The sequence below is a fragment of the Osmia lignaria genome, chromosome 14, assembly GCF_051020975.1.
Source record: "Osmia lignaria lignaria isolate PbOS001 chromosome 14, iyOsmLign1, whole genome shotgun sequence".
Taxonomy (NCBI): domain Eukaryota; kingdom Metazoa; phylum Arthropoda; class Insecta; order Hymenoptera; family Megachilidae; genus Osmia; species Osmia lignaria.
This window is the reverse complement of record NC_135045.1, coordinates 11,326,413-11,352,190: the sequence shown is the minus strand read 5'-3', so window position 1 is coordinate 11,352,190 and position 25,778 is coordinate 11,326,413. Positions and strand designations below refer to the sequence as shown.

The 25,778-nt window shown below is 39.4% G+C and overlaps 1 protein-coding gene across 1 annotated transcript; it reads left to right on the top strand.

The window, feature by feature from the left end:
• The first annotated feature begins 1,294 nt into the window (after positions 1–1,294).
• On the top strand, positions 1,295–11,964 carry LOC117609004 (uncharacterized). The gene has a single exon (XM_034334821.2). It carries the CDS (start codon positions 2,760–2,762, stop codon positions 6,030–6,032), a length of 3,273 nt encoding a protein of 1,090 aa, XP_034190712.2. The 5' UTR covers positions 1,295–2,759; the 3' UTR covers positions 6,033–11,964.
• Positions 11,965–25,778: the final 13,814 nt, after the last annotated feature.

The following is a 25,778-nucleotide window of genomic DNA, read 5'->3' as shown; positions in this document are numbered from 1 at the left end:
GGACACGTGCCGATGTGCAGGACTTTCAAGGATAACGCGACGAATTTCGTAGCAGCCAGCTTTCGATCCGTTGCCGAAATTCGAAGAGCTTCGACGAAGAAACGACGACGTGTCCTTCGCGGCCGAACGAATCGAAACTGGAACGAAGGAAACAAAGGTAAGCGTGACAGCGGCGAGGAAACGACGCTGTTCGAGCACGAAAATTCCAGCGAATGGTCGATGGAGCTCCGAAAAATCTCGTCGGATAAAGTTTCGTGTAGTAAGGACAGCGCCGAAGATACGGACGCGCAAGGATTCCTGTGCCATGCGCACCTAGCCGCGTCCTTCTCTATCCCTTCCGATCGGATGAAGATGAAGAAGACGAAGAAGAAGAAGAGGCACAAACAGAAGCGGGGGCTGAGAGGGAAGAGGGTAGAGAAGAAGAAGAAGAAGAACAGATCCACGGTATTGGACGAACGGAGAGAGAAATTGAAAGGGAGAGAAATAAAAGACAAAGAGGGAAAAGATTCGGGGTCCAGCAGGATTCGTGGTCCTTTTAGGCGAAGGGATGACAGAAGATCGAAAAGGGCCGAGTGCGAGAAAGAGAGAAGAGAGTCGACGGAATCGTGGATTGTAACAGAAAGGCACAGAGGGGCAAGGAACGATCTGGTGGGGGCAAGAAGCGCTCGACGTCTCAAATTTGGTTGGTTGTCTCGAGTTATCCGCCTCTCTCTCGATCTCCCTCCTTTTCTCTAACTTTCTCTGTCTCTCAGCAACGAGGTGCACGGTGAAGGTAGAGAAGGCATGGAGGAAGGTGCTAGGTGGGAAAGGGAGAAAACGTGGTAGGATAAACGAAGAGGCGCTTCGGTTTGAAGAAGAAGGAAGGTAACAGATTGAAAGGAGAAAGGGAACGAAAATTGGTAGGTTAAAGGAGGATAGGTGTTATTGCTGTAAGCCTGTAGGAGAGAAGGGTGGGAGATGCTTGGCGCTGAGAGAGAAGGAACTCTAGAGGAAAGGTTGAAAGGAGAAAGTCGTATCGGTGGACTAACATTAAGAACGATGAAGGAGGGAAAATGGGAGGAGAGGGAAGTAGCAGGTAGGAGAAAGTGGGAAAGAGAAAAGAGTATTAGGTTGGCGGCAGCAACGAAGAGTAAGAGAGGAGAGGTCGGTGTAAGGGAGAGAGAGATAGTCGGTAAGGTTAGAAAGAGTCGACAGGAGGGCAAGCAAGTGACGGTATAGAGGGGGCGGCGGAGAAGGCTTTGGAAGGTAGGGGGAGAGCAGTGCCTTGGCGCGAGCTCGAGGACTCGAAACTCCGGAATTCCAACCGACAGAACAGTGCCGGCGGTCGTACGACGCGGGTCTAGAGAGTGTGTGAATAGGATAGAGAGAGAACGAGAGAGCGCGCGCGCGAGAGAGAAAGAGCAACCCGCGGCTCTGGGGGAGGGGCGAGGAGGAAGAGAGAGGGAGAGGGACACGAGGTTGAGGACGATCGCTAGCTATTTACAATCGGAGTTCGAAGGATAAACCGCTCGTCTCGTGGCCGTGTCGGAGTCTCACGTTCTTTCCGGTGCCGAATTCGAACGCAGAAAATCCTCGATCCTCGAGAAAATTATCGAGTGTAAAGAGAAGGAGGAATCGAACAGTCGATTGCGGGTGGACAATTTTGATTCGCGGACAGTGACGGAATGGACACGAAGTCAGTGAGCAAAGTGAACAGTGATAAATCGTGATGACCAAATGATTCGGAAACGAAGAGTTCCGTTTACGATCGTTGGACCTAGTGAAATCGTTCGTCGAGTAGCCGTTAGTTCGAGAAACGGGTAACAGTGACAAGATCGAGCGATCTGATCGACATGTAAATCGCACGCGTATCACCGTCGTTTACTTTTTTTTTTTTCATCCTTTGTTTACTTTCGTTTGTACATACGTGTTCCGTTAGTGAAGTCCCGAGCCGAAGCTGTACATCGAAGATCCTTAGTTTTTCGGCCACGGCGTCGGCGGACATATTCTGTTGAAGGGAAGCCGGTTCCTAGCCGCGTTTCGGGCAATCATCAGCCATATATCATTGTCGTCATCGTCGGCAGACCGTCGAGGTGAGGGCGACGATGCCGTACACAGTGATACGCTCGACGTCGCACCAGGTGGAGCGATTGAGGTTGATTTGGACTTTCGTACCTGGCGTACGTGCGATCATATGATAAATGTAGAACACGTTGTATCCCGCTTTTTTTCTTTTTTCCTTTCTTTTCTTTTCGTTCGGCCTCCCCTCTTCTAAAAACCGTCCTTTCCCCGCAAATGTTTCCTCGTCAGCTCACGTGACTCCAGTTTCGCGCCTCTTTTCGAGTCATCGTCCATGTGCTGGCCGCGAGGAAAACCGTATCGGCGCTCGTCGACGGCTCACAGGAGGGAGAAACGAGACGTCGCGACTTGATGCGCGTGTTGCACACCGTTCGATCCGCGAGAACTGCGTCGCACGAGTTCTGTGTTCGTTTTCGATATCGAGAAAAGTGAGACAGAAACGAGTACCGCGACACCCACCGGGACAAAAACTGTTATTCGAAATTTCGCGCGCGCAATAGCGCGTGAACCGCGCGTGTGGGTGTGTGCAGAACACCTCCGGTTCTGTGCAACGTGTGTGCCGATCATCATCTTTGTCCCTCGTTTACCGGACAGAGTGCAATTATCGAGGGATAAAACGAAAGAAAGAGGTGCACGCGGCTTTCTATCCTCGGAAAGATACGCGTCTAAACGAGACAGCGGGGCAGAGACTAAGAGACAATATGAGTGAAATGACGAGTGTCGAGCAGCAACAGCAACAACAACAGTACGTAGGCGGCAGTTCGAATCCGGAGCACCATTGCAAGGACTGCGGCCTTTATTTCGAAAGCGATAAAAGTCTCGAGGTGCACCTGCGCTACCACCAGGAGAACCTGCTAAGTCAGTGGGCGAGCCAGGCACAGCAGGAGGAGAGTAACAACAACAACAGTAAGGCCGGCAATCACAACAGTCACGTGGGCGTAAAACGCGAAAGCGTGACCGCGCCGGCGGACTCGAGCGAGTCATCCTCGAGACCGCCCTCTCAGGATCCCACGTCCTCTCAACAATCGCAACAACAACAACACTCGCAACAGCAGCAGCAACAACAGCAGCAGCAACAGCAGCAACCGCAGCAACAACAGCCTGGTGGTCAGAATTACAATCATTTCCAGGCATCGATGTTCGGCGAGGCCAATTATTTCATGCAGAACGAACCGGCCTATATCTTACCTCATCACTACTCACCGCCGCGAGAAGACGCGCAAAACAATGGTGGGAGTAGTGGTGGAGGTGGAGGTGGAGGTTATTCGCGGTACCATCCGTATCAACATCAACAACACTTTCCACCGGAACGCACCAGTTCCGTCAGTTCCACCAGTCCGAGAAGTCCGCCAATTCAGTGTGACAAGTGCGGTGCTGTTTACGAGGACGCTAATCAACTGGGTGAACACGTACGAACGAATCATTCGAATTCACCCAGTGGTTATCCTGGCCAACAGCAGTACCAGCAACTTGGAAACAGTCCTCAACAACAAAATCAACAGCAACAGCTGCACTCGTCGCCGCCGCAGTCCGGTCAGCAGCAGCAACAGCAACAGCAGCAATCTGGTTACGATTATAATGGCGGGCAAACGATGAAAACGGAACTGAAGCAGGAACCAGAGGAGCAGGCCGAAATTCTTGATTTGGACTCTCACAAGGTGCAAACTCACAGGTACGAGGAGGAGCTGATGAGGCTGCACCAACAGCAACAGCAGGAGTTGCAGATGCAGATGCATCAGCAGCAGGTAATGCAGCAGCATCAACAGCAGCAGAGGGCTGGATCTCATTCGGTGAGTTCTATGCTGGGCTGGCCACCGGCCGCTCAGCCTCACGATTATCACCCTGGATTATCGCCCATGGGTCCCATGGACAGCGTTTCGCCGCTCTCAGATCAGGGTCAATTCATGCGTGGGCAACATATGCCTGTCGAACCGCCGCGACATCCAGGTTCCCCTATCATTACCAGCACGCAACCGATGCCAGGTCATCAGATGCCCGGTGGTCTTCTACAGCAACCACCGAAGCCTCCACCTTTGGCTAATCAATCGTGGAAAAGTAACGAAGCGCGGCGGCCAAAGACCTACAACTGCACCGCGTGCAACAAGTGGTTCACCAGCTCGGGACATCTGAAAAGGCACTACAATACGACGCTGCACAAGAACGCGGTGAAACAAAGCAATCAACCGGATCCAGCGAACATGCCGATCAGTGCTCATCATCATCCTGGTAGAGATAGTCATTCTGGTGGTGGCAGAGGCGGTGGACCATCCAGATCGCCAGAGTTATCTTCTTCCGGGAGTCCCCCAAACTTGATGGCAGGTCCCTCGGGCGAGGCGGCGAGGGGCCTGCTCCACACGCCCACCACTCTCTACAACAACAACAACAGCAGCAACAACAACAACAATTCCAACCACAGCAACAGCAGCAGCAGCAGCGAGTCTTCAGCGGCTCTAACCCAACAGCAGCAGCAGCAGCAACAGGCGCCTTCGGGGGTACACTTGGGCTCCACAATGGTACCGCCGCTCAATTCGCCGGCGCAATCGCCACTGGCGGCTCACCATCAGCAACAAATGGGTTCTCCATCCCCCCAGCTGGGCCATCAGCAGCAGCAACAGCAGCTTCATCACCTGCCAATGGGTTCACCGTCGGGCCAACTTCCGGTCCACCATCCCATGAGTTCGCCCATGTCACCCATGCATCCACCGCCGGCGCCCCACCTGAGTTCACCTTCGCCAATGGGCTCGTCCCACCCACACCACATGAGTTCGCCGTCTCCCATAACGCCGGGCTCGGTCCACCCAGCAATGGCTTCGCCCACGGCGATGGGGGGTACTACGATGCCTCATCAGCCGTACCCAAACGCCTTGCCCCCCCACGTTACAACTACTACCAACATCCCGGGCCTGCTGGAGTCTATCACCATCCAGCTAACTACTACTGGTAATGAGATGCCTTTACCGCTCTCCGGTCAATCTCAACACCAGCAGTCACAACATCATCATCACCATCAACAGCAACAGCAGCAGCAGCAGCAGCAGCAACAACAACAACATCACCAACAGCAGCAGCAGCAGCAGCAGCAACAGCAGACTCAGGATGTTTTACCCGGTTTCGGGACCTTCAGCAATCATCAGAGGCCCCTGCCGAGTTTCACTCAATTCAATGTGACCGGGTTTTTGATAGGCCACAATCAACCGCAGGCCGTTAACGTGGGGGGGCTAAGTCCGGAGGAGAACGCATCTCCTCACGAAAGATCGTTCGATTCGTCTGAATCGAAGTACGATCCGTACAGAAGTTCGCCGCCTCGATACGAGTCCCTCACGAACATGGACGTGAACATGCATCCAAATACCGACGGGATGATTATCAAACAATACGAGGTCCATACTCATAATCATCACATGTCGAACTCGATTCATCAATCGCCGGACAATCTCGAGGCGAACAACAATCTGCCGCAAGCGATTCAAGCGAAGGAGGAATTGAATCCGAACATCGGTAGATATTATCAGAAACATCAGAAATCGAAAGTAAACTCTGTGATCACGAAGGAACATCAGGTGACCAGTACCAACACCGGTTCGCATTACATTTCCCAGGACGGTTTTCACAAGTGCATCGAGTGCGACAAGGTATTCAACAAGGCTTGCTACCTGACGCAACACAACAAGAGCTTCCACTCTGGCGACAAGCCGTTCAAATGCAATCAGTGCGGTAAGAGGTTCCCCCTCGAGTACCTGCACGCGGAGCACCTGCAGAAGCACGCCGGTGACAAGCCGTACAAGTGCGAGATATGTCCGAAGCAGTTTAACCACAAAACTGACCTCAGGCGGCACATGTGCCTCCACACTGGCGAAAAGCCGTACGCCTGTGATAATTGCGGCAAGGGATTCATCAGGAAGGACCACATGATGAAGCACCTCGAGACGCACAAAAAGAAATCCAACAACCATAACGTCCATTTGCGGGCGTGATTCGAAGGGAGGAGAAGTTCGAACCACCGAGGAGCGAGCATCTACTGGTCCCGCATGAACACGGCTGTTATCCGATGATCTTCGCCCTCGGACTTCGTGATTATCAATCGAAATAAGGTGAGATCGTTGGTCGTCGAACATCACGACGGCCGGCTCGTAAATAATCGACCAGATTATTTAGGTTCGGCTTCTCGATCGAACTTCGTGCTTTATCGATCAGAGACACTGGGACTCTAGTGTACAACCGTTCGATCGTGATCAAATTTGTAATTTATTATTCATAGTTCTCGTTTAAGGCAGTCCGAACAATCTCGTATCATCCGATTCCCGCCCAGATTCGAAGGAAAAGAAAAGAAAAAATGTTCTCCCATCTCCGTCTGATTCGACAAGAGAACGACATCCTTTCGCGTTCAACCGTTGTTCACGAAGAAAGTATATCATCTCGCGTTAATATTCTATTGATATGATAGAGATCATTGTTTTTTTCTATTTTCTTTTCGCTCGGTGCTAAAGAGTACGTCTCGCGAATAACAACGGTGCTCGGAAGGATCTTGGTTTTTTGCTCAACGGTTTAATATATTTATTGTTTAACAACCTCGAATCGGCTTCGAATTTAGCACCTTTCCTAAGAAGATTGTGTATATTTGAAGATCTTGATATTGAAAATCGAATCGCGATTCTTGAAACGACGAAATCTGTCAATTTTTTGGTAAGCATTCGATAGATGTTTCTCGTTTAGAACATCGCGAGTCGCGATACACGGAGTCGATCGTGAATGATCGACAGGAGAACTGTCTTTTTTTTCTTTGTTTCTTTTTTTCGTTCTTCGGTCGACTGCTCGACTCGATGTACCGCGACTTTCGTTCGGGACAAATTCACCTGTCGGATCGTTTCCGAATGCACAGTTTTCCTGGGAAAGTCGAAGCAACCGCGCGCACATGAACAATAATTAAAATCCGAAAAAAGAACGCGCAATGGAACGTTTTCCGCTGCGACGTTGTAACTTCGAAGCTTATCGATTGTACAAAATATGTTAAATGTATAGGCGTATAATTATTCTAATTATTATTATCACTGTAATTATCGAATTCAATTGAATATCGTCTAGAAAGTGATTACGAAACCTATTCATAATACTCGTATTTTATAGCGTACATAGCATACTTTATCGAGGGAGAACGAGAGCAAAAGATGATTTAAAAAAAAAAATCATGTTTGATAGGTAATCGTGAAAAGGCGCGGCTATCGAATCACCGTAACATTTAACAATCGTCGTTTAGTCTTCTCTTTATTTAACATGATCGGAAATATTTCTATTATGTTTTCTTTCTTTTAGAGACGGTCGAGAGGCGAATAAAAAATTCATTAATCAATTTAGAATAGACGTATAGAATAGTTTGACTTAACGACGAGCTTCTCGAAACGTTCTCTTTACATTCCTAATTTCTTTTTATACATTCCAATTCTCGTGGTTCGATGAGGAAAATTAGTATTTTCAAAAAAAGAATTTTTAAAAAAATTGAATTGTCGCGTCTTTTCTAAACGTTAAGATAGCCTAAGCATTCGATTTGTACGTTGCCCGGAATGAATCTTGCTCGTGTCGTTAATCACGCTTAACGAAACGCGCACTTCGCGGTTTGATTCACTTTGTATATTTCAATCTAACGTTTCCGTGAATCAGGAATAATTTTCAGGACGCGTGCAGAATATTTGTTTAATGGGTTATTAAATCGTTTCGGTATTTCGTTCAGCGTGGTGCCTCTTAATTGCGCGTCACCCGTCGCATACGATCAATTAATGCTCGATTAATTGCTCTGGAAGCGCAAAACGAGCCAATCAACGAGGATAGGATCGCGTCTCTCATCTCTCGCGACACGAGCGAATATTCCCTTCGCGCTGCGCACAGCTCGTTACATTTACACGTATACATATAAACACAGGCACACATTGAATATACGTTGACCTCGCTTTAATAAATTCTACAATGTTGTTTACGCGTAATTATTTCTGTTGATGAACAACGTTTATCGGTTTTAAAAGTTTCATGCTTGTTCGAGAAATACACACTTGCCGGTCAAAAGTGTGGAATCATCTGTTATAAAATTTATTACATGTGAACAATTTCCATTCGGTGTTATTTGGTACTTTGCAAATAAAAAATAGTAATTCATAATATCTTCAATAATGCAATTAGAAATAATAAAATTAAAGAATCTTCAACGTTTTCCAAATTATAGTCACAACTTTTTAAATATAAAAATTTCTCAATATACTACTTTTATTTGGTTTTATAGTCTACCTTTGAAATTACAATTAATTCTGAATAATATGGTCCCATACTTTTGATCGATAGTGTACATTTGATCATTAGTTTCAAGTCACTTTGTTCCTGTTCAATTGTTATTGTTGTGAAAACGATGTTCTTAAGTAACGTTGATTAAAATTGTTCACTCGTTGTATTATTGTATTTTGACGGATAAATCCTCTTGTTTATTATTCTTTCTTTTGTTTTTCAATGTTCCATTTCCGTGTTACACTGAATCGTTTGTTTTAAATCAGAGACGAGGTCCCTTTTGATCATGTTTCACTGCTCCAAATAATTATTACTTTATTACATACTAATTAACATGTTTATTGCACGATGAAAATTTCTATGGTATTAAATATACAGTATTATTTTATCTCTGTTACGTAATGTGTTTCTCGAGAATGTGACTCATGATTTATTATCGATTATTTCGAGCAGTGCATCAATAATTGTACATAAAAATATACACCAACACACACGCACACGTCGACGTCCTTCCTCGAGTTTCGTATTCTTTTGTTTTTTGTTTTTTTTGTTTAATTATTTCATATTAAAACTAGAGAAAGAAGAAAAGATTGAAAGCGAGAAGAAAAAAAGACGATAAATTATATAGCACTCTTACCATTTTTACTACGTAATATGAACAGCCAGAACAGACTACCTCAGAGTTCAGGAATTTAACGATGAATGAAAGGAAGAAAGAAAAGATGAAAGAGCCAATGCAATAATAGTAATGTTATTAAAGAGGAAAGAGTATAGGTGAGCGCGCATCCGTGCGGGCGGAACGACGTACTTCTCCATATTTTTCCTTCCATGCTCACCCTTGTTATTTAATAGATAGATTTATCAAACTTCAAATTTCAATCGAATGATCTCAGAAAAAAACTTTAAGCAATAGTTTCTCATAAATCTTTCTACCATATCGTAGTAGCTCTTAACACTTTCATGGCTTTGATACATTAATTTTTTATCCCAGCATTTATTATTTTATTTCCATTTACCGCATCATATTTATAATTGTAATATCGACAAATTTTTCTCACAGACCATATTTATTCAGTAATCCGTTTCTCAAATTACACGAGCTATTAACTTCATGAAATATGCAGCCATCAAAGTGTTAGAAGGGAAAACTGCTCAAATAATCCACTAAGATTTTAATGAGCTTATGCATATTGATACAGTGTTTTACAACAAATATTCATCCATGTAATTTTAGCCATAGACAATTAATAGATGAAATTCCGGTAGGGTTTATCTATTTCACTGTAACAGCTGTTTTCAAATAATAATTGTAAGTTGTTTCATACTCGTGAAATTCTGTCGAAAATTTAATATTAAATATTTGTTCACGCATTCACAGTGGTAAATTTTTTCGAGGATTTATCTGTTTGGCGGTACGAGGCAATTGTGTTTCGTGGAATATCTATCTTTCACAGGCTCGATTGGTGAAACAATAACGTTGAAAAATTTCGAAAATATTAGTTTAGCACATAAGCTGATATTTAATGAAAAATTAACCATACGGGTCCTGTATCTCTCGTACCGCAGGGAATGTGTTAATCTTTTCATTACTGTTCTATTGGAAAACGTTTCTCTACGTTCTTATATTAAATTATCTAATTCAGTATATAAAATATTATTTTTTATAGTAAATTATCCAATTTAATATATAAACGTAAATAAACTATGATTATTTCACTAGGAGTACATATTTTTAATTTCTATTTCACTCGTAGTAACTAAAGGGTTAAATTAATAATCGATAGAAAAAAATTCATAATAGCATAATTTATTAGACTACAAAAGCTAATTAAAATCCAAGTGGATTATTTGCAAAGCTTAGCAATAATTTAATATTTAACATCATTTTTATAAAATAGAAAAGTAGATATAAAAACTGCTCTCTTTCCTCTTTGCTTTTGCCGCAAAGTTCCTCGAGTCGCCCGCCGGTCGTAAAAAAAGCGTGTAATAGAACATTATACATTATAGATTCTAATATAAACAAAAATAAAAGCGAAATAGAAGTGAAGACTTAGGTGAGGAGCGAACACAGAGAGAGTCGACGATGAAGGGGAGGGTTGTAGAGATCGATGTACGTTTTAGAGACATATCAAACAGTATTACTGTACACTCAGTTTTATTATAAATAATCGTAAATTAAAGAAAAAGAAAAAGAAATGAAAGAAGAAAGAGAGATGAATGGTGAAGCGAAGGGTGAAAACTTGTAGTGAGACGAACGCGTTAGAGGGGGGCGAGATCGATCGAGAATGATCAAGAATATAATACATATTTCCGACGTCATATCATTGTCAGATATTCGTATTGCGAACGTGTTTCAGCGAGAAAAAAAACTAATATATGTGTTTCGCAGCCGTGATATATGGGCATAAAGAGATTAATCGAAAGGAAAGAACAAAAGCAATCAACAGAATTTTTCGTTTTTTCGATGCGTGAGAGGGAGAGAATGGTGAAAGAATGTGTAGAATAAAAATTACGAGATCTAACACAATGGGCATTTACCTGCGAAACAAACGATATAAATATATAAATATATATATACATGGTGATTTTGCGAGCGACGACGAAGCGGCGAATAACTTTCATTCTCGTTTCTTTTTTTTTTGTAGATTTGTTTTCGAACGACAAGACGCGTTTCGCTTGTTTCTTGTATTATTATTATCGTCATTATTATTATATTATTATTATATATTACGAATATTATTATTATTGAAAAAGAAAAACGCGCATCGTTGGTATTTTTCACTCGTTCTGTGAGCGCGTTTTTGGTGCGGCAGCATGTTTGTAATTGTAAAATAATTGTTCCAGCACGTAAGTGCAAAATTATTATATCTATATTATATATATATATTATATATATATATACATATGTGTATATATATACACACGGTACCAAACTGTCGTTGGTTGTGCCAAAAACATGGAAAAAAAAGGGGGATGAAATAGAAGGTGAAGAAAAGATGAGATGTAATGGAACCTTGTGTGCTTCCCTTCACGTGTAATTCTAATTTTGCGGGCATTTCACATAAGTACGAAGAAAAGAAAGGTGACGAAAGAATTTTATGGAAAAAGAAAAGATTATAAATAATAATTCTTGAGCGTGAGATGCAGAGTATTCGTGTTTGGATGAATGAACGAATGAAGATACGTATGCGTGGCGTGTGTGTTTGAGAGAAAGACGTTCGAGATCAAAGAGAAAGATAAGGAAAGAAAGGGAAAGTGGAAGAAATTTTTATCCGGTAATAACAAGTATTTTCCGTGCACACACCCATTCCTCGTTTTGTGCCATAATAATCGATGAAACTTGTAAGGGGGTTAAAAGATGGAGAACGCGTGCAGTGTGGGTGTTAAAAGAGAAAGAACGATGTTTATATATTATATGTATACAAATATAAGGCGCGATAAACAGGGCGGAAAGGAGAGAGGAAAAACAAAGAATGGAATTATTGTGCGACGATGTTTGTTGTCCGTTCGATGTAGAATGCGAGCGAAAAGTCCAGCGTGAAAGCGAAAAAAACACCGATGCATCATAGTAATAACGCTCATTGCGACGAAACGCGGTTTTTGTTCCTTCCTTTTTTTTACATTTTTTTTTTTTTTCAATCGTACATCGTACATGTTTTCTTTCTCCTGTTTGCGATACACAGGCCGATACGTCTCGACGTAAGATGACGGATAGAGTAAAAGAAAATGAGAGAGATAGAGAGAGATCCTATGAAGACGAAGAGAAGTATAGTATTTACAACCTGTATTATTTGATACGCGTTTAATTTTGTTTTTATAAATATATTTTATTTCTCAAGAACCTTGATTTTTCGTTGTTAACATTTCCATTCTTGTATCCTGATATATTTTTCTTAGTCTTTCATCCCCCTTCTACGATCTTTCTTTCGTTTTTCAATATTTTTCCAGAGAGTTTGTGAGATTGAAACGTTTATTATTAGATTTTCTCGATTCGTGGTTCGATTTTTATTTAACCCTAGGACGGCGGACCCTGGAGGGAGCTCTAATTTTTATTTAACTCCATATTTCATATTACCTTCTTTTTATAAATTTTACACTTCTTTTTAAAATTCTTCTTTCAACATATGAAACTCTTTTATTTAAAAATGATACATTTAAAGGGTATAGCAGGATAAGATGGTCAAAAGTGCCCTTGAGCCGAATTTGCTTCGCAATGCACCATTCGATAACATATCCCAAAAAACCATGGTACACCAAGTTTCAACCCTGTACCTCAACCGGGAGGGTAGTTACAGGGTAAGAAAGAAAAAGTAGTTTTTGCCATATTTTCCCTATTTAATGGCATTCAAAAAATCTGAAAAAATTCTAGAATATTCTAGCCATGTTTCTTTATGATTGTGAATTTTTTCAGATTTTTCGGTTGCAAATCCTAGGCGTGAAAAATCAAAAACGCAAAAAAAAGTCGAAAAATAGAGATTTCGGGTAGAAGCTTTCGAGACACTAGATTTTTACTTTTACAGTAGTTAGATATTAGCATGACTGGTGTCCTCAACTTTTTTCAGATTTTTCATTCTGGTGCGTCAAACCGAAAAAAATCAAAAACCGATATTTTCGACATATTTCGTGCGATAACATGAGAAATACTTTCAATTTTTACATTTCCTTTACACACTTAGTGCATTATGTGATTTCGAATATTTTTGCACTGGATGAAGTAAATTCTGAATGGAGAGAGTAAAGTTATTATAAATAATTGAAAATTACGCACCTTATCCTCTAAAATATTAGAAAGTTTTTCAACGTTCCCGATAGGTAAGTCGGTAAGGTGTCCGACTATGGAACCGCTGGAAACTTTTTTGTCACGAGTTCGCGCCCCATGAATGTACAATTCTATTTTTTGTCATAAAACAATTGTTTTTTTAAATTATTAATTACATAATTTTTTTGAAATAATTACAAATAATTTTGAAATATTTTATTATTAAGTATACATAAAAATAAGTGGTACACAACCGACTCTTTGGCTATATGTACAATTAAGGTAAAATACACATATATTGCTTTCAATATCCATCATAAACCAACAACCACACAGCTTTTCAATTAACAAAATATTGGGAGCTATCCGTAATTAGAACAATACGTAATCAGAAAATCGGTAGTGCACCACTTATTTTTATGTATACTTAATAATAAAATATTTCAAAATTATTTTCATACGTTATTAAATGATTATTGTGTATTCTTATGTAATTAATAATTTAAAAAAAAAATTGTTTTATGACAAAAAATAGAATTGTACATTCATGGGGCGCGAACTCGTGACAAAAAAGTTTCCAGCGGTTCCATAGTCGGACACCTTACCGACTTACCTATCGGGAACGTTGAAAAACTTTCTAATATTTTAGAGGATAAGGTGCGTAATTTTCAATTATTTATAATAACTTTACTCTCTCCATTCAGAATTTACTTCATCCAGTGCAAAAATATTCGAAATCACATAATGCACTAAGTGTGTAAAGGAAATGTAAAAATTGAAAGTATTTCTCATGTTATCGCACGAAATATGTCGAAAATATCGGTTTTTGATTTTTTTCGGTTTGACGCACCAGAATGAAAAATCTGAAAAAAGTTGAGGACACCAGTCATGCTAATATCTAACTACTGTAAAAGTAAAAATCTAGTGTCTCGAAAGCTTCTACCCGAAATCTCTATTTTTCGACTTTTTTTTGCGTTTTTGATTTTTCACGCCTAGGATTTGCAACCGAAAAGTCTGAAAAAATTCACAATCATAAAGAAACATGGCTAGAATATTCTAGAATTTTTTCAGATTTTTTGAATGCCATTAAATAGGGAAAATATGGCAAAAACTACCTTTTCTTTCTTACCCTGTAACTACCCTCCCGGTTGAGGTACAGGGTTGAAACTTGGTGTACCATGGTTTTTTGGGATATGCTATCGAATGGTGCATTGCGAAGCAAATTCGGCTCAAGGGCACTTTTGACCATCTTATCCTGCTATACCCTTTAGTTTAATATTCTTGCGTACGTTTTGTAAGTTTGAATCACCATAGACTTAAGTTCCGCTGTTCAAGGGTTAATACCGGAGTACACGGGCGTGCGTGATTTTTTTCGCGAACACATACAGCAATCACAGGGATTCGTTTACGTATCACCCTGTCCAGCATGGTATTTCGTCCACGCCCCCGTCGTGCCTCCTGAAAATCCCTCATAATATTCCTCCCCCTGGACCAGCCAGCCATCAAACCTCTCGTCGCGTACTCGTAATCTTGGGCATTCTGTAATTTAGTAAATTGTTGCGGACTCGTTCGATACGAAATCGCTCGATTCGCGAACGTCTCGCCGATTGTTTGAAACAGCTTAGACTCGATACGGATAAGTAACTTTCAAAAGGGTTACCAGTAAGCGGTATCAAAAATCCAATATTAATTCCAAGTAGCATTGATAATGAATTAATTTTGAAAAATACCAAGTAAAAAATTTGAATTGAAAAATTAAACTGAAAAATTTAAATTAAAATCAAATTTTGTGGAAAATTGTAAAATAAATCATTTATCTGTACCGAGGCTCAAGCTTTTAGTTCAGGTATGTTTCGATCGCGTAGAAAAGCAGGAGATCTATTTCTTAATCAACGAACGGTAGAGAAGTCGTAACTACGAGATGTCTGGTAAAAGGCGAGTCGAACGCGAATCGCTAGTTACGGGGAGCAAAGATCGATGATCGAGCGTTTGATACAACGAGATGATTTCATGGGTGTTCGACGTTTATCGAAGGAGAAGCGCGATCGTTGATTTGTTCGGTTGGAAAACTTTTGCTCCTCGTAGATTTAGCGAGTCCCATCATTGTTAGACTTAGGCAACATCTACCTGATGACGAAGCAATATATTGATGCGATCTATCTACGATTTATTAAGATGACAGTGATGAGGGTGAGAAATAAGCATGCTGATACGAAGGACGAGAAATAAAAGGGGTACGGTGAAGTTTCAGCGGAAAGAAAGGATTCGTGGAAGTGAAAGAAATAGATCGGGAGTAAACTGATGTTAGGTGTAGTCCACTATATTGTACTATGCGTCTCCTAGCTAAATTTTTATGTTTTCTAATTCGTTGTGAACGAATGTTTTTTGGTATAAATATATAAATAAATGAATCTATATATATATATTTAAATTATAGGGTATATTAATTGTAAGTGGTAAGCCAATCAACGAGTTGCGTGGCGGCCGATACATTGTCTCGCGCCGCGTATCGACGAAACTTTCGATGACCTTTTGAATGTTGGCGCGTAATCGATCAGACAATCGAGGTCTACGTAACCAGGAGAATGCATTCTTGAACTTCTAACAGCGGTACTTCGATCATCGACCCGTAAAAAGAACCTTCGAATAGAGTTACTTTAGAAAAGAAAGTCGAACTTCAACCATTTGAAACTCTTCTTTCATGGTTTTTTATTAATAGATCGTTGTCTGTTATCGTTTCATTAACTCTTCAATGGACTAATTTTATTTTAATATTTAGATAGGAAGAAAGAAAAAATTTTATTAATATTTTGCGTACTTCTCCTTTTGAGATTAAACAAAGTCTTTTATTTTCTTTTGGTTCGATTCAATATTGCTTAATAATATTATTATATGTGCAAATTAATTTTGTGCTTCTTTTCTTTTTTAATTGAAGATTTATTTTTGAAAAATTATAGTAACTTCTATTATTGAATTTATCGTCATCGTTTTCATATTTTCGCGCCATTTGAAATTTAGAAAGGCGCGGGGAAATATTTAAATTTAAAATAGGAAATAATAGTGTATGCTAAAAATACCAAATTAATTTGTGCATATAATATATTGCTATAAGTTAAACGTATTCATTTATTAGTTTCATTCGTACACAAATTAACAGATCGAGCAAACATTTAGAAAAAAACAGATCATCAAAATTACTTGTAAGACGAAAATCTTTTTCCGATCGATCATCGAGTTCTGCGTCGAAGAATATTAGCCACGTAACAAATTTCATGATATACATGTAAGATATATAACTGGTTGCCGTTTCGAGGACGTCATCCTGAAAGCCATCCAATCGCGATTCAAAAGGGATCGATCCGCGCGCAAAAAAGAAAGAAGAATAAAAAAAAAAAAGAAAAAACGAAATGGTCAATCCACTTCTGCCGTCGATTTGTTTAAAACACGTAACTGTCCTTCCGTAAAGGAGCTCACTGCCGCCACGAGAAGAAAGGAAGCAGAGGAAACGATAGTAAGGAAACGTGGAAATGATCGACTTATTGTATGTAGGCGCGCGTACATTCGTATACATATACACGTCCGTCTCGGGTATCTGTATACGTCGATACACCGTGTTAATTACGTATTCGACGAATTGCCATACACAAGTACCTCATGATACAAAACACATGTACAAATGTTCATACGTTTTCAGAATATTAGCTAATTAATAAATAATTAATATCCAGATATTAGGACATTCACATGGATCTTCCCGTCCCGTATCATTCTCCTGTTAGATTCGAAAGAAAATTTCAACTCGTCGCTTCTTAGTATTTAGGTAAGTTTTATAGAAAATTTAGAATTTTTTTAAATTGTTAAATTATTTATGTATCTTATCAGTATTTTTTTATTCTTTAACTCCAATTCAAAATAGATACCTAATTAAGAGTTAATTCTAGTATATCAATATTTATATTTGGTACGATAGAAGAATAGGAAACTTACTTTATTCTAAGGAAACATTTTTTTTATTAGAACTAACAGCAAAACGCGTTCTACGATTATCAGGAAAATGATTCTTCAGACGTCAAGAATTGAAGGTAAGTAATTTACCATTATGACACAGAAAATAGCTTTTTCAAGCATTACAATATTTACATACGAAGAATCCTATAAATAAAAATAATAAACCGTATGAAATGTATAGTCATTAGTGCCTTAGAATCAAAATCAATTTTCTCGAAATCGAAGTCTTATACAAAAAAATTTGATTTTACATTTTCAACTTATTTTTCCAGGATAAATTAGTATCAGCAGTTGCAAGGTAAAAATCCTACACGATTTCTTCGCTTCCGATCGATTCTGTTGCATAGCATTTTAAACTCGTTTTCCAAATGCGCGTTAACTTCGATGAAAAAGAGAAAAAAAAGTAAGGAAAAGAAGCAGTAAGTTAACCCCTTGTTGTTTGCCGCCTCTCTTCTCGCATCCTGTGATAAATAGCAAGATTACGAGTCTACGTGTCGGCCAATGAACGATGCCCTCGGCCCGCGGACCATATGTTCCTTCAAGGCTGTGAGACCCTTCGGTTGAACTTGGCCCGCGTTTAACAACGCTCTGCTCCGAGACTTTTAACAATTCCTGGTGATTATCCGATGAAATATATAAAAGGTATTTTTCACGCGAAACCAGATTAAAAGGGAGAAAGGCGAACGATTGCCGTTCATATTTCAGTATCGCTAAAAGGATCCAAGGGAATCCTCGCATACATTTGTGTTTATTAACTCCGCCAGAAGCGGCAGCAAAAGTTTTACGAGCAGGGAAGAAACAACGAACGATTATGAAAGGAATACGGATACTATTGTGCCTGAGAGTAATTTTATTGCTAAGTTTCACGCTGCCAGCGATCTTGCCTCCCCTTTTACGCGGGAGTTATTTTTAAATTACGGAGAAAACCCCCTGCTTTTGATCTACGATACAGTCTTCTTTACTTGGGGTAATGCTGAGATACGATTGCCTGGGTAATGGAATTTTTTTATAATAGAATGAATGTGTTTTATTATTATTTTTTTTCTTTATGAAATTCTAGATAGAAGATGAAATGATTTATGGAGCGATAAATATTTTTCGTGTCGAATTTAGTACATAAATCAATATCTGAGGTATTTCGTTTGATGTCTATTGAATAGGGATGGGAAAAAAAATGTACACTTCAGAGTACTGTTGGTATCGATGGACAGAAGCTTCTCTATTATTCTTCCAATTATTTGTAATCAGACCAAGGACATGGTATAATAATAAGTCGAGGGATCCTTGATTCATCCTCTGTTATAGGAGTATCATTAGAGAAATTCGGCAAGGTCCTCCGTGTAGAAACTTTCTTTGTATACAACCTACCTCAATCTTGTTTGGGCTTTTAATAGCAGTAGACTTCTATCTAATGGAATAGTTCTTTAACTTTGACGATTCACTCTGGGTGGTTAATCCAATATATGTTTGTATAATTTCAACTATAATCGCAATTTTTATATTTTGGATAATAATTTAATTTATGCTATAAACGTATAAATGTACATAGTCTAATAATACTTTTTACTGGAATTATAAGAATATGAAAAATTGAAGCTTGAAAAGTAAATAGGAAAATAAATAGAAATTTTCAATTAACTCGGTCCTAGCGATAGAAAAGTCAGATAACTCCAGTCAGCGTTCCATTCACGGCTCACCTAAACCCTCGTAGTTTCTGGGGTTGATTTTGTACGGCGATGCGCACCCGACAGATTTTTCCCACAGCGAAGACAGCTGTCGTAATGAGTTGCATCCTCACGTCTCTCTTCTTTTCCATTTCTCCCGTTTTTATCTATTCGCTTAGCTTCTTTCACGTAACCAGATTTTTTTCCGAAAGACGATGCACGTTCTACGTGACAATGCAGCTACCCTCTTGCTTTATCGTGCCACCAGCCTCGGGGGAGAGAAAACGGACGACGAAATTTGAGAAACGAGCCCAAAGGAGGGTATAAATCGTCCCGATAACGCAGATAACAGACGACTCGATCTGAATTCGCGATTCGAACGGATGTTCATGAAATCGGGGTCGACTGTGATCGGTCTATTTCTTTTCTTATTCGAACTCCTTGATTTTCTTTTATTCGAGAAAGAATAAATAACTTTAAATAACTAGCTTTGAAGAATCAGTATTTTAAATCAATATAATTCTGACAACTTCAAATCAGCTGCCGTGTCAAAAATTAAATAAAGTATACTCGCATGATCCAACGAAACACCTTTTCCAAACGTTAAACATTCAATCACAAAATCAACACGAAATATTGTCAATAAACTCGTTCGTTATCATATTCAAACACCGCATGATCTCGAAGCCACGTTACGTTTTACCCCATACCGCGAATTCAAGATTAAAAGAAAGGCAATCGTATCAGCATGTTACACGAGGAATTCTCCGTCCAATGACGAAAAATATTCCCCCCTCGAATCAGCCTCGAGCATACGCGACAGGAAGCGGGGCTGCAAATTTTTCCATTCGGAAGCGAAACTCGAAAATTTCGTTGGTTTATCTGTCGCGGCCAAGGTCGAGGTACACTTTCGCCGCGAAAAGAGTAATTGAACCGGTGTTCTTATCGGCACCGTATCATCGTCATTACTTAATTTTATCTGACCGTGAGGCGGTACCAAGCTGATCGCTCGTAAATCATCGATTCTCGTGATTCGTCATCGTGCCTGTTCGAAGCGGATCCCTGTACAACGGATGCACATGTCGCTCGATTTTCCGCGCGTTTCAAGCCTTCAGCTCGAACAGATGGTTAGAAAGGATTTCATCGGACGTTAAATGGCCCCTTGCATAACGCTTACATTGTACAAATAATACGACGATTATCGTTCGATTGTTCGTCGAGAGGAGGTCGGTGAAAGTGATGGAGAAAGTTGAGGATAAGTGGCCGGCGCCGTTTGTAATCCTTCGCCAAGCACTTTTGATTCTTTGTCTCATGGCGAGGGAGATGTTTGTCGGTGATCCTTGGATCTTCTGAGGACCCCTAGCTCGACAAGGTCGTTGAGCAGAAGAGTCGTCGTTTTAGGACACGTTCTTGACACCTACGTGGTGTTAAATTGACCTTATGAAAGAGTATCTCCAAGAGCCTGTAATTAGTCTTCGTTTGTACACTTGTGGTGAAATTAATGATGGTAATATAAAATTAAATGTACTAAATATTTTTCTAATATTATTGGAAATTTCGAATTATTATAATATTGAGAATTTTAAGAAATCAAAGTTATTAAGAGTCTAATTATTTCACAAAGTTAAGATCAGAAGTGGAATTTTAATACTAATTAAAAATATTGATATTATTTTCTTGAAATTTTTCATAAGAAATATAGATTTATTCAATTAATGCAAGATAAAAATATTTTCAATAGCTGCAACATGATGATTAATATATCAAATTTTTTTTTATACTAAATGAAATCTTATAGAAGAACATCTTGAGGAACCGGTAATTAATCCTTGTGTGTACAGTTATAATGGAGTGGTAACAATGGTAATATAAAATTAAATATTTTTCTAATATAATACTAATGGAAAAATCATTTCACAAAATTAAGTTCAGAAATGAAACTTTAATACTAATTAAAAATATTAATATTGGGCTCTTCAAGTTATGCACAATAAAAACAGATTCATTTTCAATAGCTTCAGCATTAACTTATCAAATTCATTTTTATACTAAATGAAATTTTTTAAAAACTTTTGATCACCCAGAAGCAACGATGCTGCCGGTGCATCCACGGGCCTAGATTCGAAGAGCGATGGTACCGTGGCCGCGGCTCGTGAGCAAACAAAGTCTTGTTGGCGACGTCGGCGTCTGTGCACATAGACGCCGAATGCGAAGGGCCCCGCAGTGACTCGGTAGCATCTGCCGGCGTTTCGTTGCCGTAGTTTGCGCTTCCCAGGCTCCACGGGATGCACCTGGTCCTCCATGGTGCCGGTGCATTTGCCTTCACTCCGCCTCTCCGCCTCGTCTCTGCTCCAGCAACTCTAGCCAAGAGAGACATGCTCTCGTGAACCTGAATAGCGTGATGGTACGGCCCTGCCTCGGCTCAATGCCGGCGTAGCTCGTTGTACAGGCCCTGCCCATCGTTCCCGAGATTTATCTGCTCTCGTGAACCATCTCTGAATGCTCCGAATGGTTGAGACTGTGCTGGAGGGGGATGCTTTTCGCATTCGCGAGTAAGGAAATGATTCCTCAATGGTTCTTTGGATTTTCTGATGGAGATTCTGGTAATCGATTGAATTTACACGGTACCGGATGTGACTTCGTTTTGTGGAGGAATGACCTCTGGATCTTTTGGTAATTTGATTTAAAAACGAGTGGAGATATGATTTTCTCTAATTTAATGATTATAGGGATAGCAACTTTGAATTACTATTTTTTTATTTTTTTATTTTTGAGAAAGTGAAAGAATTCTATGGTAATAGATAATAATTATTAGTTATTCATTTGGCAATTTATAAATTGGAATTGTAACTCAGAGGTAATTTTGCAATTGAATATTTGAATATACTTTTAAGAAAAAAAGGGTAGAGATATCACTGGAAGATACACGGATGGGCAACACGTGGTCGAGAAACGGCAGTATCATTGGTGCTTTTAAGTTCCGTCTTAAATGAGTGTTTTTTGACCAGCAGCGGAAGTCGACAAAGTATGCGATGCCGGCAGAAAACTTTCGCGATGACGTACTTCATACAACATGAACTTAACTTTCAACCTCATCGAATCTTAATCTACTGTTTTCAGTCTGAAATAAATTAATAATTTTTATCGATTGACTTGTTAAAAACACAACTCTGCGTGCTCCATTTAAACCAGATCAGGGTACCTATATGCCGCATGAATATTTCATTATAAATCAACGAGTACGAATACTGAATCATTATCATAATGTGTTATGTATCTTATGGTAATTTTATTATTCTGAATACTTTGAAATACGCTATAGTTGCTCTTACTCCAAGTACACCTGCATTCAGATGCCATAAAATCCTCTAGCTTTCCTACAATGTTGCTCGAAAGACAACGTAAGAAAATGATAAGATATCATGTGAAATTACATGTTACTTATACGAAAGTAAAAAGTCAAGGTAAGCAAACAGAATATCATTTTTAATGAATTCGTTTTGAAAGATTTAATCAGCTTGCAACCTGCCGCACGCGTATTAAATATAATTTACGATGACAATAGAATGTCAATGAGCCAGGTTCCAATTAAGTTTCCAATCATCTGTATACTCAAGAAGAGAATCTTGTACAAACGACAAGAAGAATATAATAAACGATAAGTTATAAAGCAGCTACTTGGTTCGATCAATATTGAAACTGGTTTTGCATAATGTTGCACCGAAGAAATATATCATTTAAATGGGTACTTTAATAAAAGCTATCAATTTTTGCGCGATTAAACGATTAATTAATTTCTGTATTAATTAAATTATTCGATTATATTAAATTTGAATCATCGATCATCAGTGGCTGCCGCGACGCGGTGTTCAAGGTATTAATTATTAAAATGATCATCATCCATAGTATCAAATTGATAAAATATTTATTTAAAGAGTTTGAATATTTGGAATGTAGAAGAAGAGCAGGGATTTACACGTATTTCGGGGTTAATAATCCCAGTCTCGATAATAACGATCCCAAGCTGGGGTTCTCGTGCGGAACGGGAAAAATGTAGCCACCCCCTCGAATCCTCGAGCCGGGACGACGATGTGGCATTAGTAAAAACGCGATATTGTCTGACTCAACAGGTTGCAGCCACCCTGAAACCCTCTGCCCACCCCCTCGCCTCAACACTTGCAGTCCTATACCACCCCACACGCCACCTCCACTCGGCGCTGTATTAAATAAATCTGACGATGGGGTGATTTCTCTCCCTTGTGCTGGATTCGTAGGGTAACAGAGTGACGCGTATAACTTTGTCGGAGATCTAATCAATCTCCGTCAACGTTTAATGACACTGCATTCTTTTACTGTAATGTTTAATATTTGTCACGAGTCGATGAGATTGTAGATAAAAGTTCTCGTAACAGATTTGTGCAAATATTGTGATGTATGATTGTTAAACAAGACTTTCGTTTTACGAATCTTTTGCATTTGTCTGTCAGAAAATTAAACGAATTTTTATTTCATTTTCATTTTCGTTTTAATATTAAATTGATGGATAATTTTATTCAAATAATTTCCATATTATTTTGGATTCCTTTTCCAATGATTAATTAATTATTCCAATATTGCTGAAGTTAGTAATTTTAAGAGGTAAAAATTGTTCAATCTCTGTTTTTCAAAATTTACCAATATTATTACAAAATATTATTTTTTATTGCATTATTGCCAAACTAGGAGGTAACAATTGTTCAATCTCTGTCTTTCAAAGTTTGTCAATATATTGTTAAAAAATATTATTTTTTATTGTATTATTGCCAAATTTATATTCTTCTATCTTTAAGAAATCATTTTTAAATAATTAACTGCAGATATTATTAAAATTTAATTTGAACATATTAAATGCAGAAAGAGAAAAGAAATTTCTCTTTTGCAAAGATTAGTAAAGATAAATCTCCTTTCAAGTCGACACGAATTTCGCTGACGACTCCTTTACGTCATCGTGTCTTCTCCAGCAAGGTTGAACCTCCCTCAAACAATACTTTTTTTTTTTTCTATCGTCAGTACCACGCAAACATGACATCGTCGTTACGAAAGCGGCGTGCCATGTGTAATCCACAAGACTTGACGAGAACGAAAATCCCAATCAGCTGCTCGCCAGATCCTCGAGCAAACAAGGGATACCTTCGACAATGGAATTGTGTGTTGCTCGTTCGTGTGCACGTTGTACATCATAATGCGGCACACGTGTGTTTCTGCTCGTATGGTACACATGCTATTTTACTTCTTTCCCAGAATCTTTCGCCTTTCGCGAATGATTTCTTCTTTTTTTTTTTACTCTGATTCATTTCTTTCTGTGATATCGCATATTGTAATTGGTGAATAATTTTTTAGCTGCACCATACAGCCATAAATTGTTATACTTGTCAATGAAACATAAAGAACCTTTTAAACTTTGGGTTACATATTCATTTCACTTATCTTAATTATGCACACTTGCATTCAGCTGCATGTTGAAGGTAATTGTTGATTTCGAAAGTGCAAATATCGTAATTGGTAAAAGTACTTCGCCGTCTGTAGAAGCGATTGTATGCACATTTCTGCAGTGCAACAACTTATTTTAAGAAAAGCTGAATGATTGATTTGCATTTTATTTGTACAATTCTTTTTGTAACTTTATGTCTTTGGTTTCCAATTGTTGCAGTAACGGTTCTTACCACCTGTTCAAACTGATGAAGGCATATGTGCGCGAGAGAAATGAATTTAACGACTTTTTTGGGAGGGATTCGATTTTTCACAATTCTCCAGATGGTAAATCTCTCTTCGCGAAATCAGTACAATTTATTTGTGCTTCGAAGAAAATAGCGATCCTGTGAGAACCGTTTCGCTTAACCCTTTCCAGTAAAATTTAGAAGATTGCGCGTTAAAAAGGTAGTTAGTTTCACCCTTTCCACATCGGTACAAATCGTGCGAAAAGTACCGCTCCATTTACCGCAAAAGTTGCTCTCTTTTTTACAAAATTTACCCTATCGATGTCAATCTTCGCGACCCTTGCCGATTTAATCTTGATATCGCGGACCTATAACCTCCACCACCAAGGGTTTCAACCCTTTCCAGGCATCATCGACGAAAGCATTCGAGACCCTTTCCCTTGCAATATTTCACGTTTCTATCCACAACAAGTTACCTTTATGGCGGCTATAGTTACATATTAGGGTCACAAAAATCTCCGAATTTCCTTCAACCCCATCCCCTTAAATTTACTACACTCTTTATTAAAAAAATAAAAGAATATGATCATTAATTTTCAATTAATAACATAACAATTATGCTAGTAATATGGTAATAAATATTACTGTTAACTTTCAAGAAATATTTTTACGATTAAAAATAATTCAAAAAACAAAAATTCTGAAATTTTCAGACAGCTCTTAACAAAAAGCTTATATTTCTTTCTCTATTCGCCCCTTTTTCTTTATTGCCGCATCAGTAGACAGAGAAAGAGAACGAGCGTTTTTCCTCTCCTTCAGGAAATCCAACTCTTGCTTACCTCTCCCAAACTGTTCCCACGGAATCCTTTCTGGCGTTTTCACGTTAAAATACGTGTCGTGCACACACGTGTTCCGGGTGCAAGGGGTCCTGGTTTCGGCCGGTTAAAGGAATCCGTTTCGACGGGAAACCACGGAAAAAAGGCTTGCACGCATTGTGACGATAGGGGTTGGACGAGAACCGATCCATTTTTCCAGCAAATCTTGACGGACGTGGAAACGATGGATTCTTATTTGACGATACCGCGATGCCACCGTTTCCATGATTTAAAGGGGTCTTTGAAGGAACGTTTGCACGCGATGATCGTTGCTTCTTTTTCTCCCTATAATTTGAAGTATTTGAAACTGTTTATAAGGCCGTTAGAAATAGGTAGAAGATATTTACAGCTGGATTTTCAGGTAGAAACTGTACGGTTTTATGAAATTCCATTGTCATTAAGGGTGGTATGATTTATTTCTTTATTGACAAAGTAGATAATCGTAATTGTA

Excerpts from the sequence above, each read along its gene's own strand:
- LOC117609004 (XM_034334821.2), top strand. The coding sequence starts at position 2,760 with ATGAGTGAAATGACGAGTGTCGAGCAGCAACAGCAACAACAACAGTAC.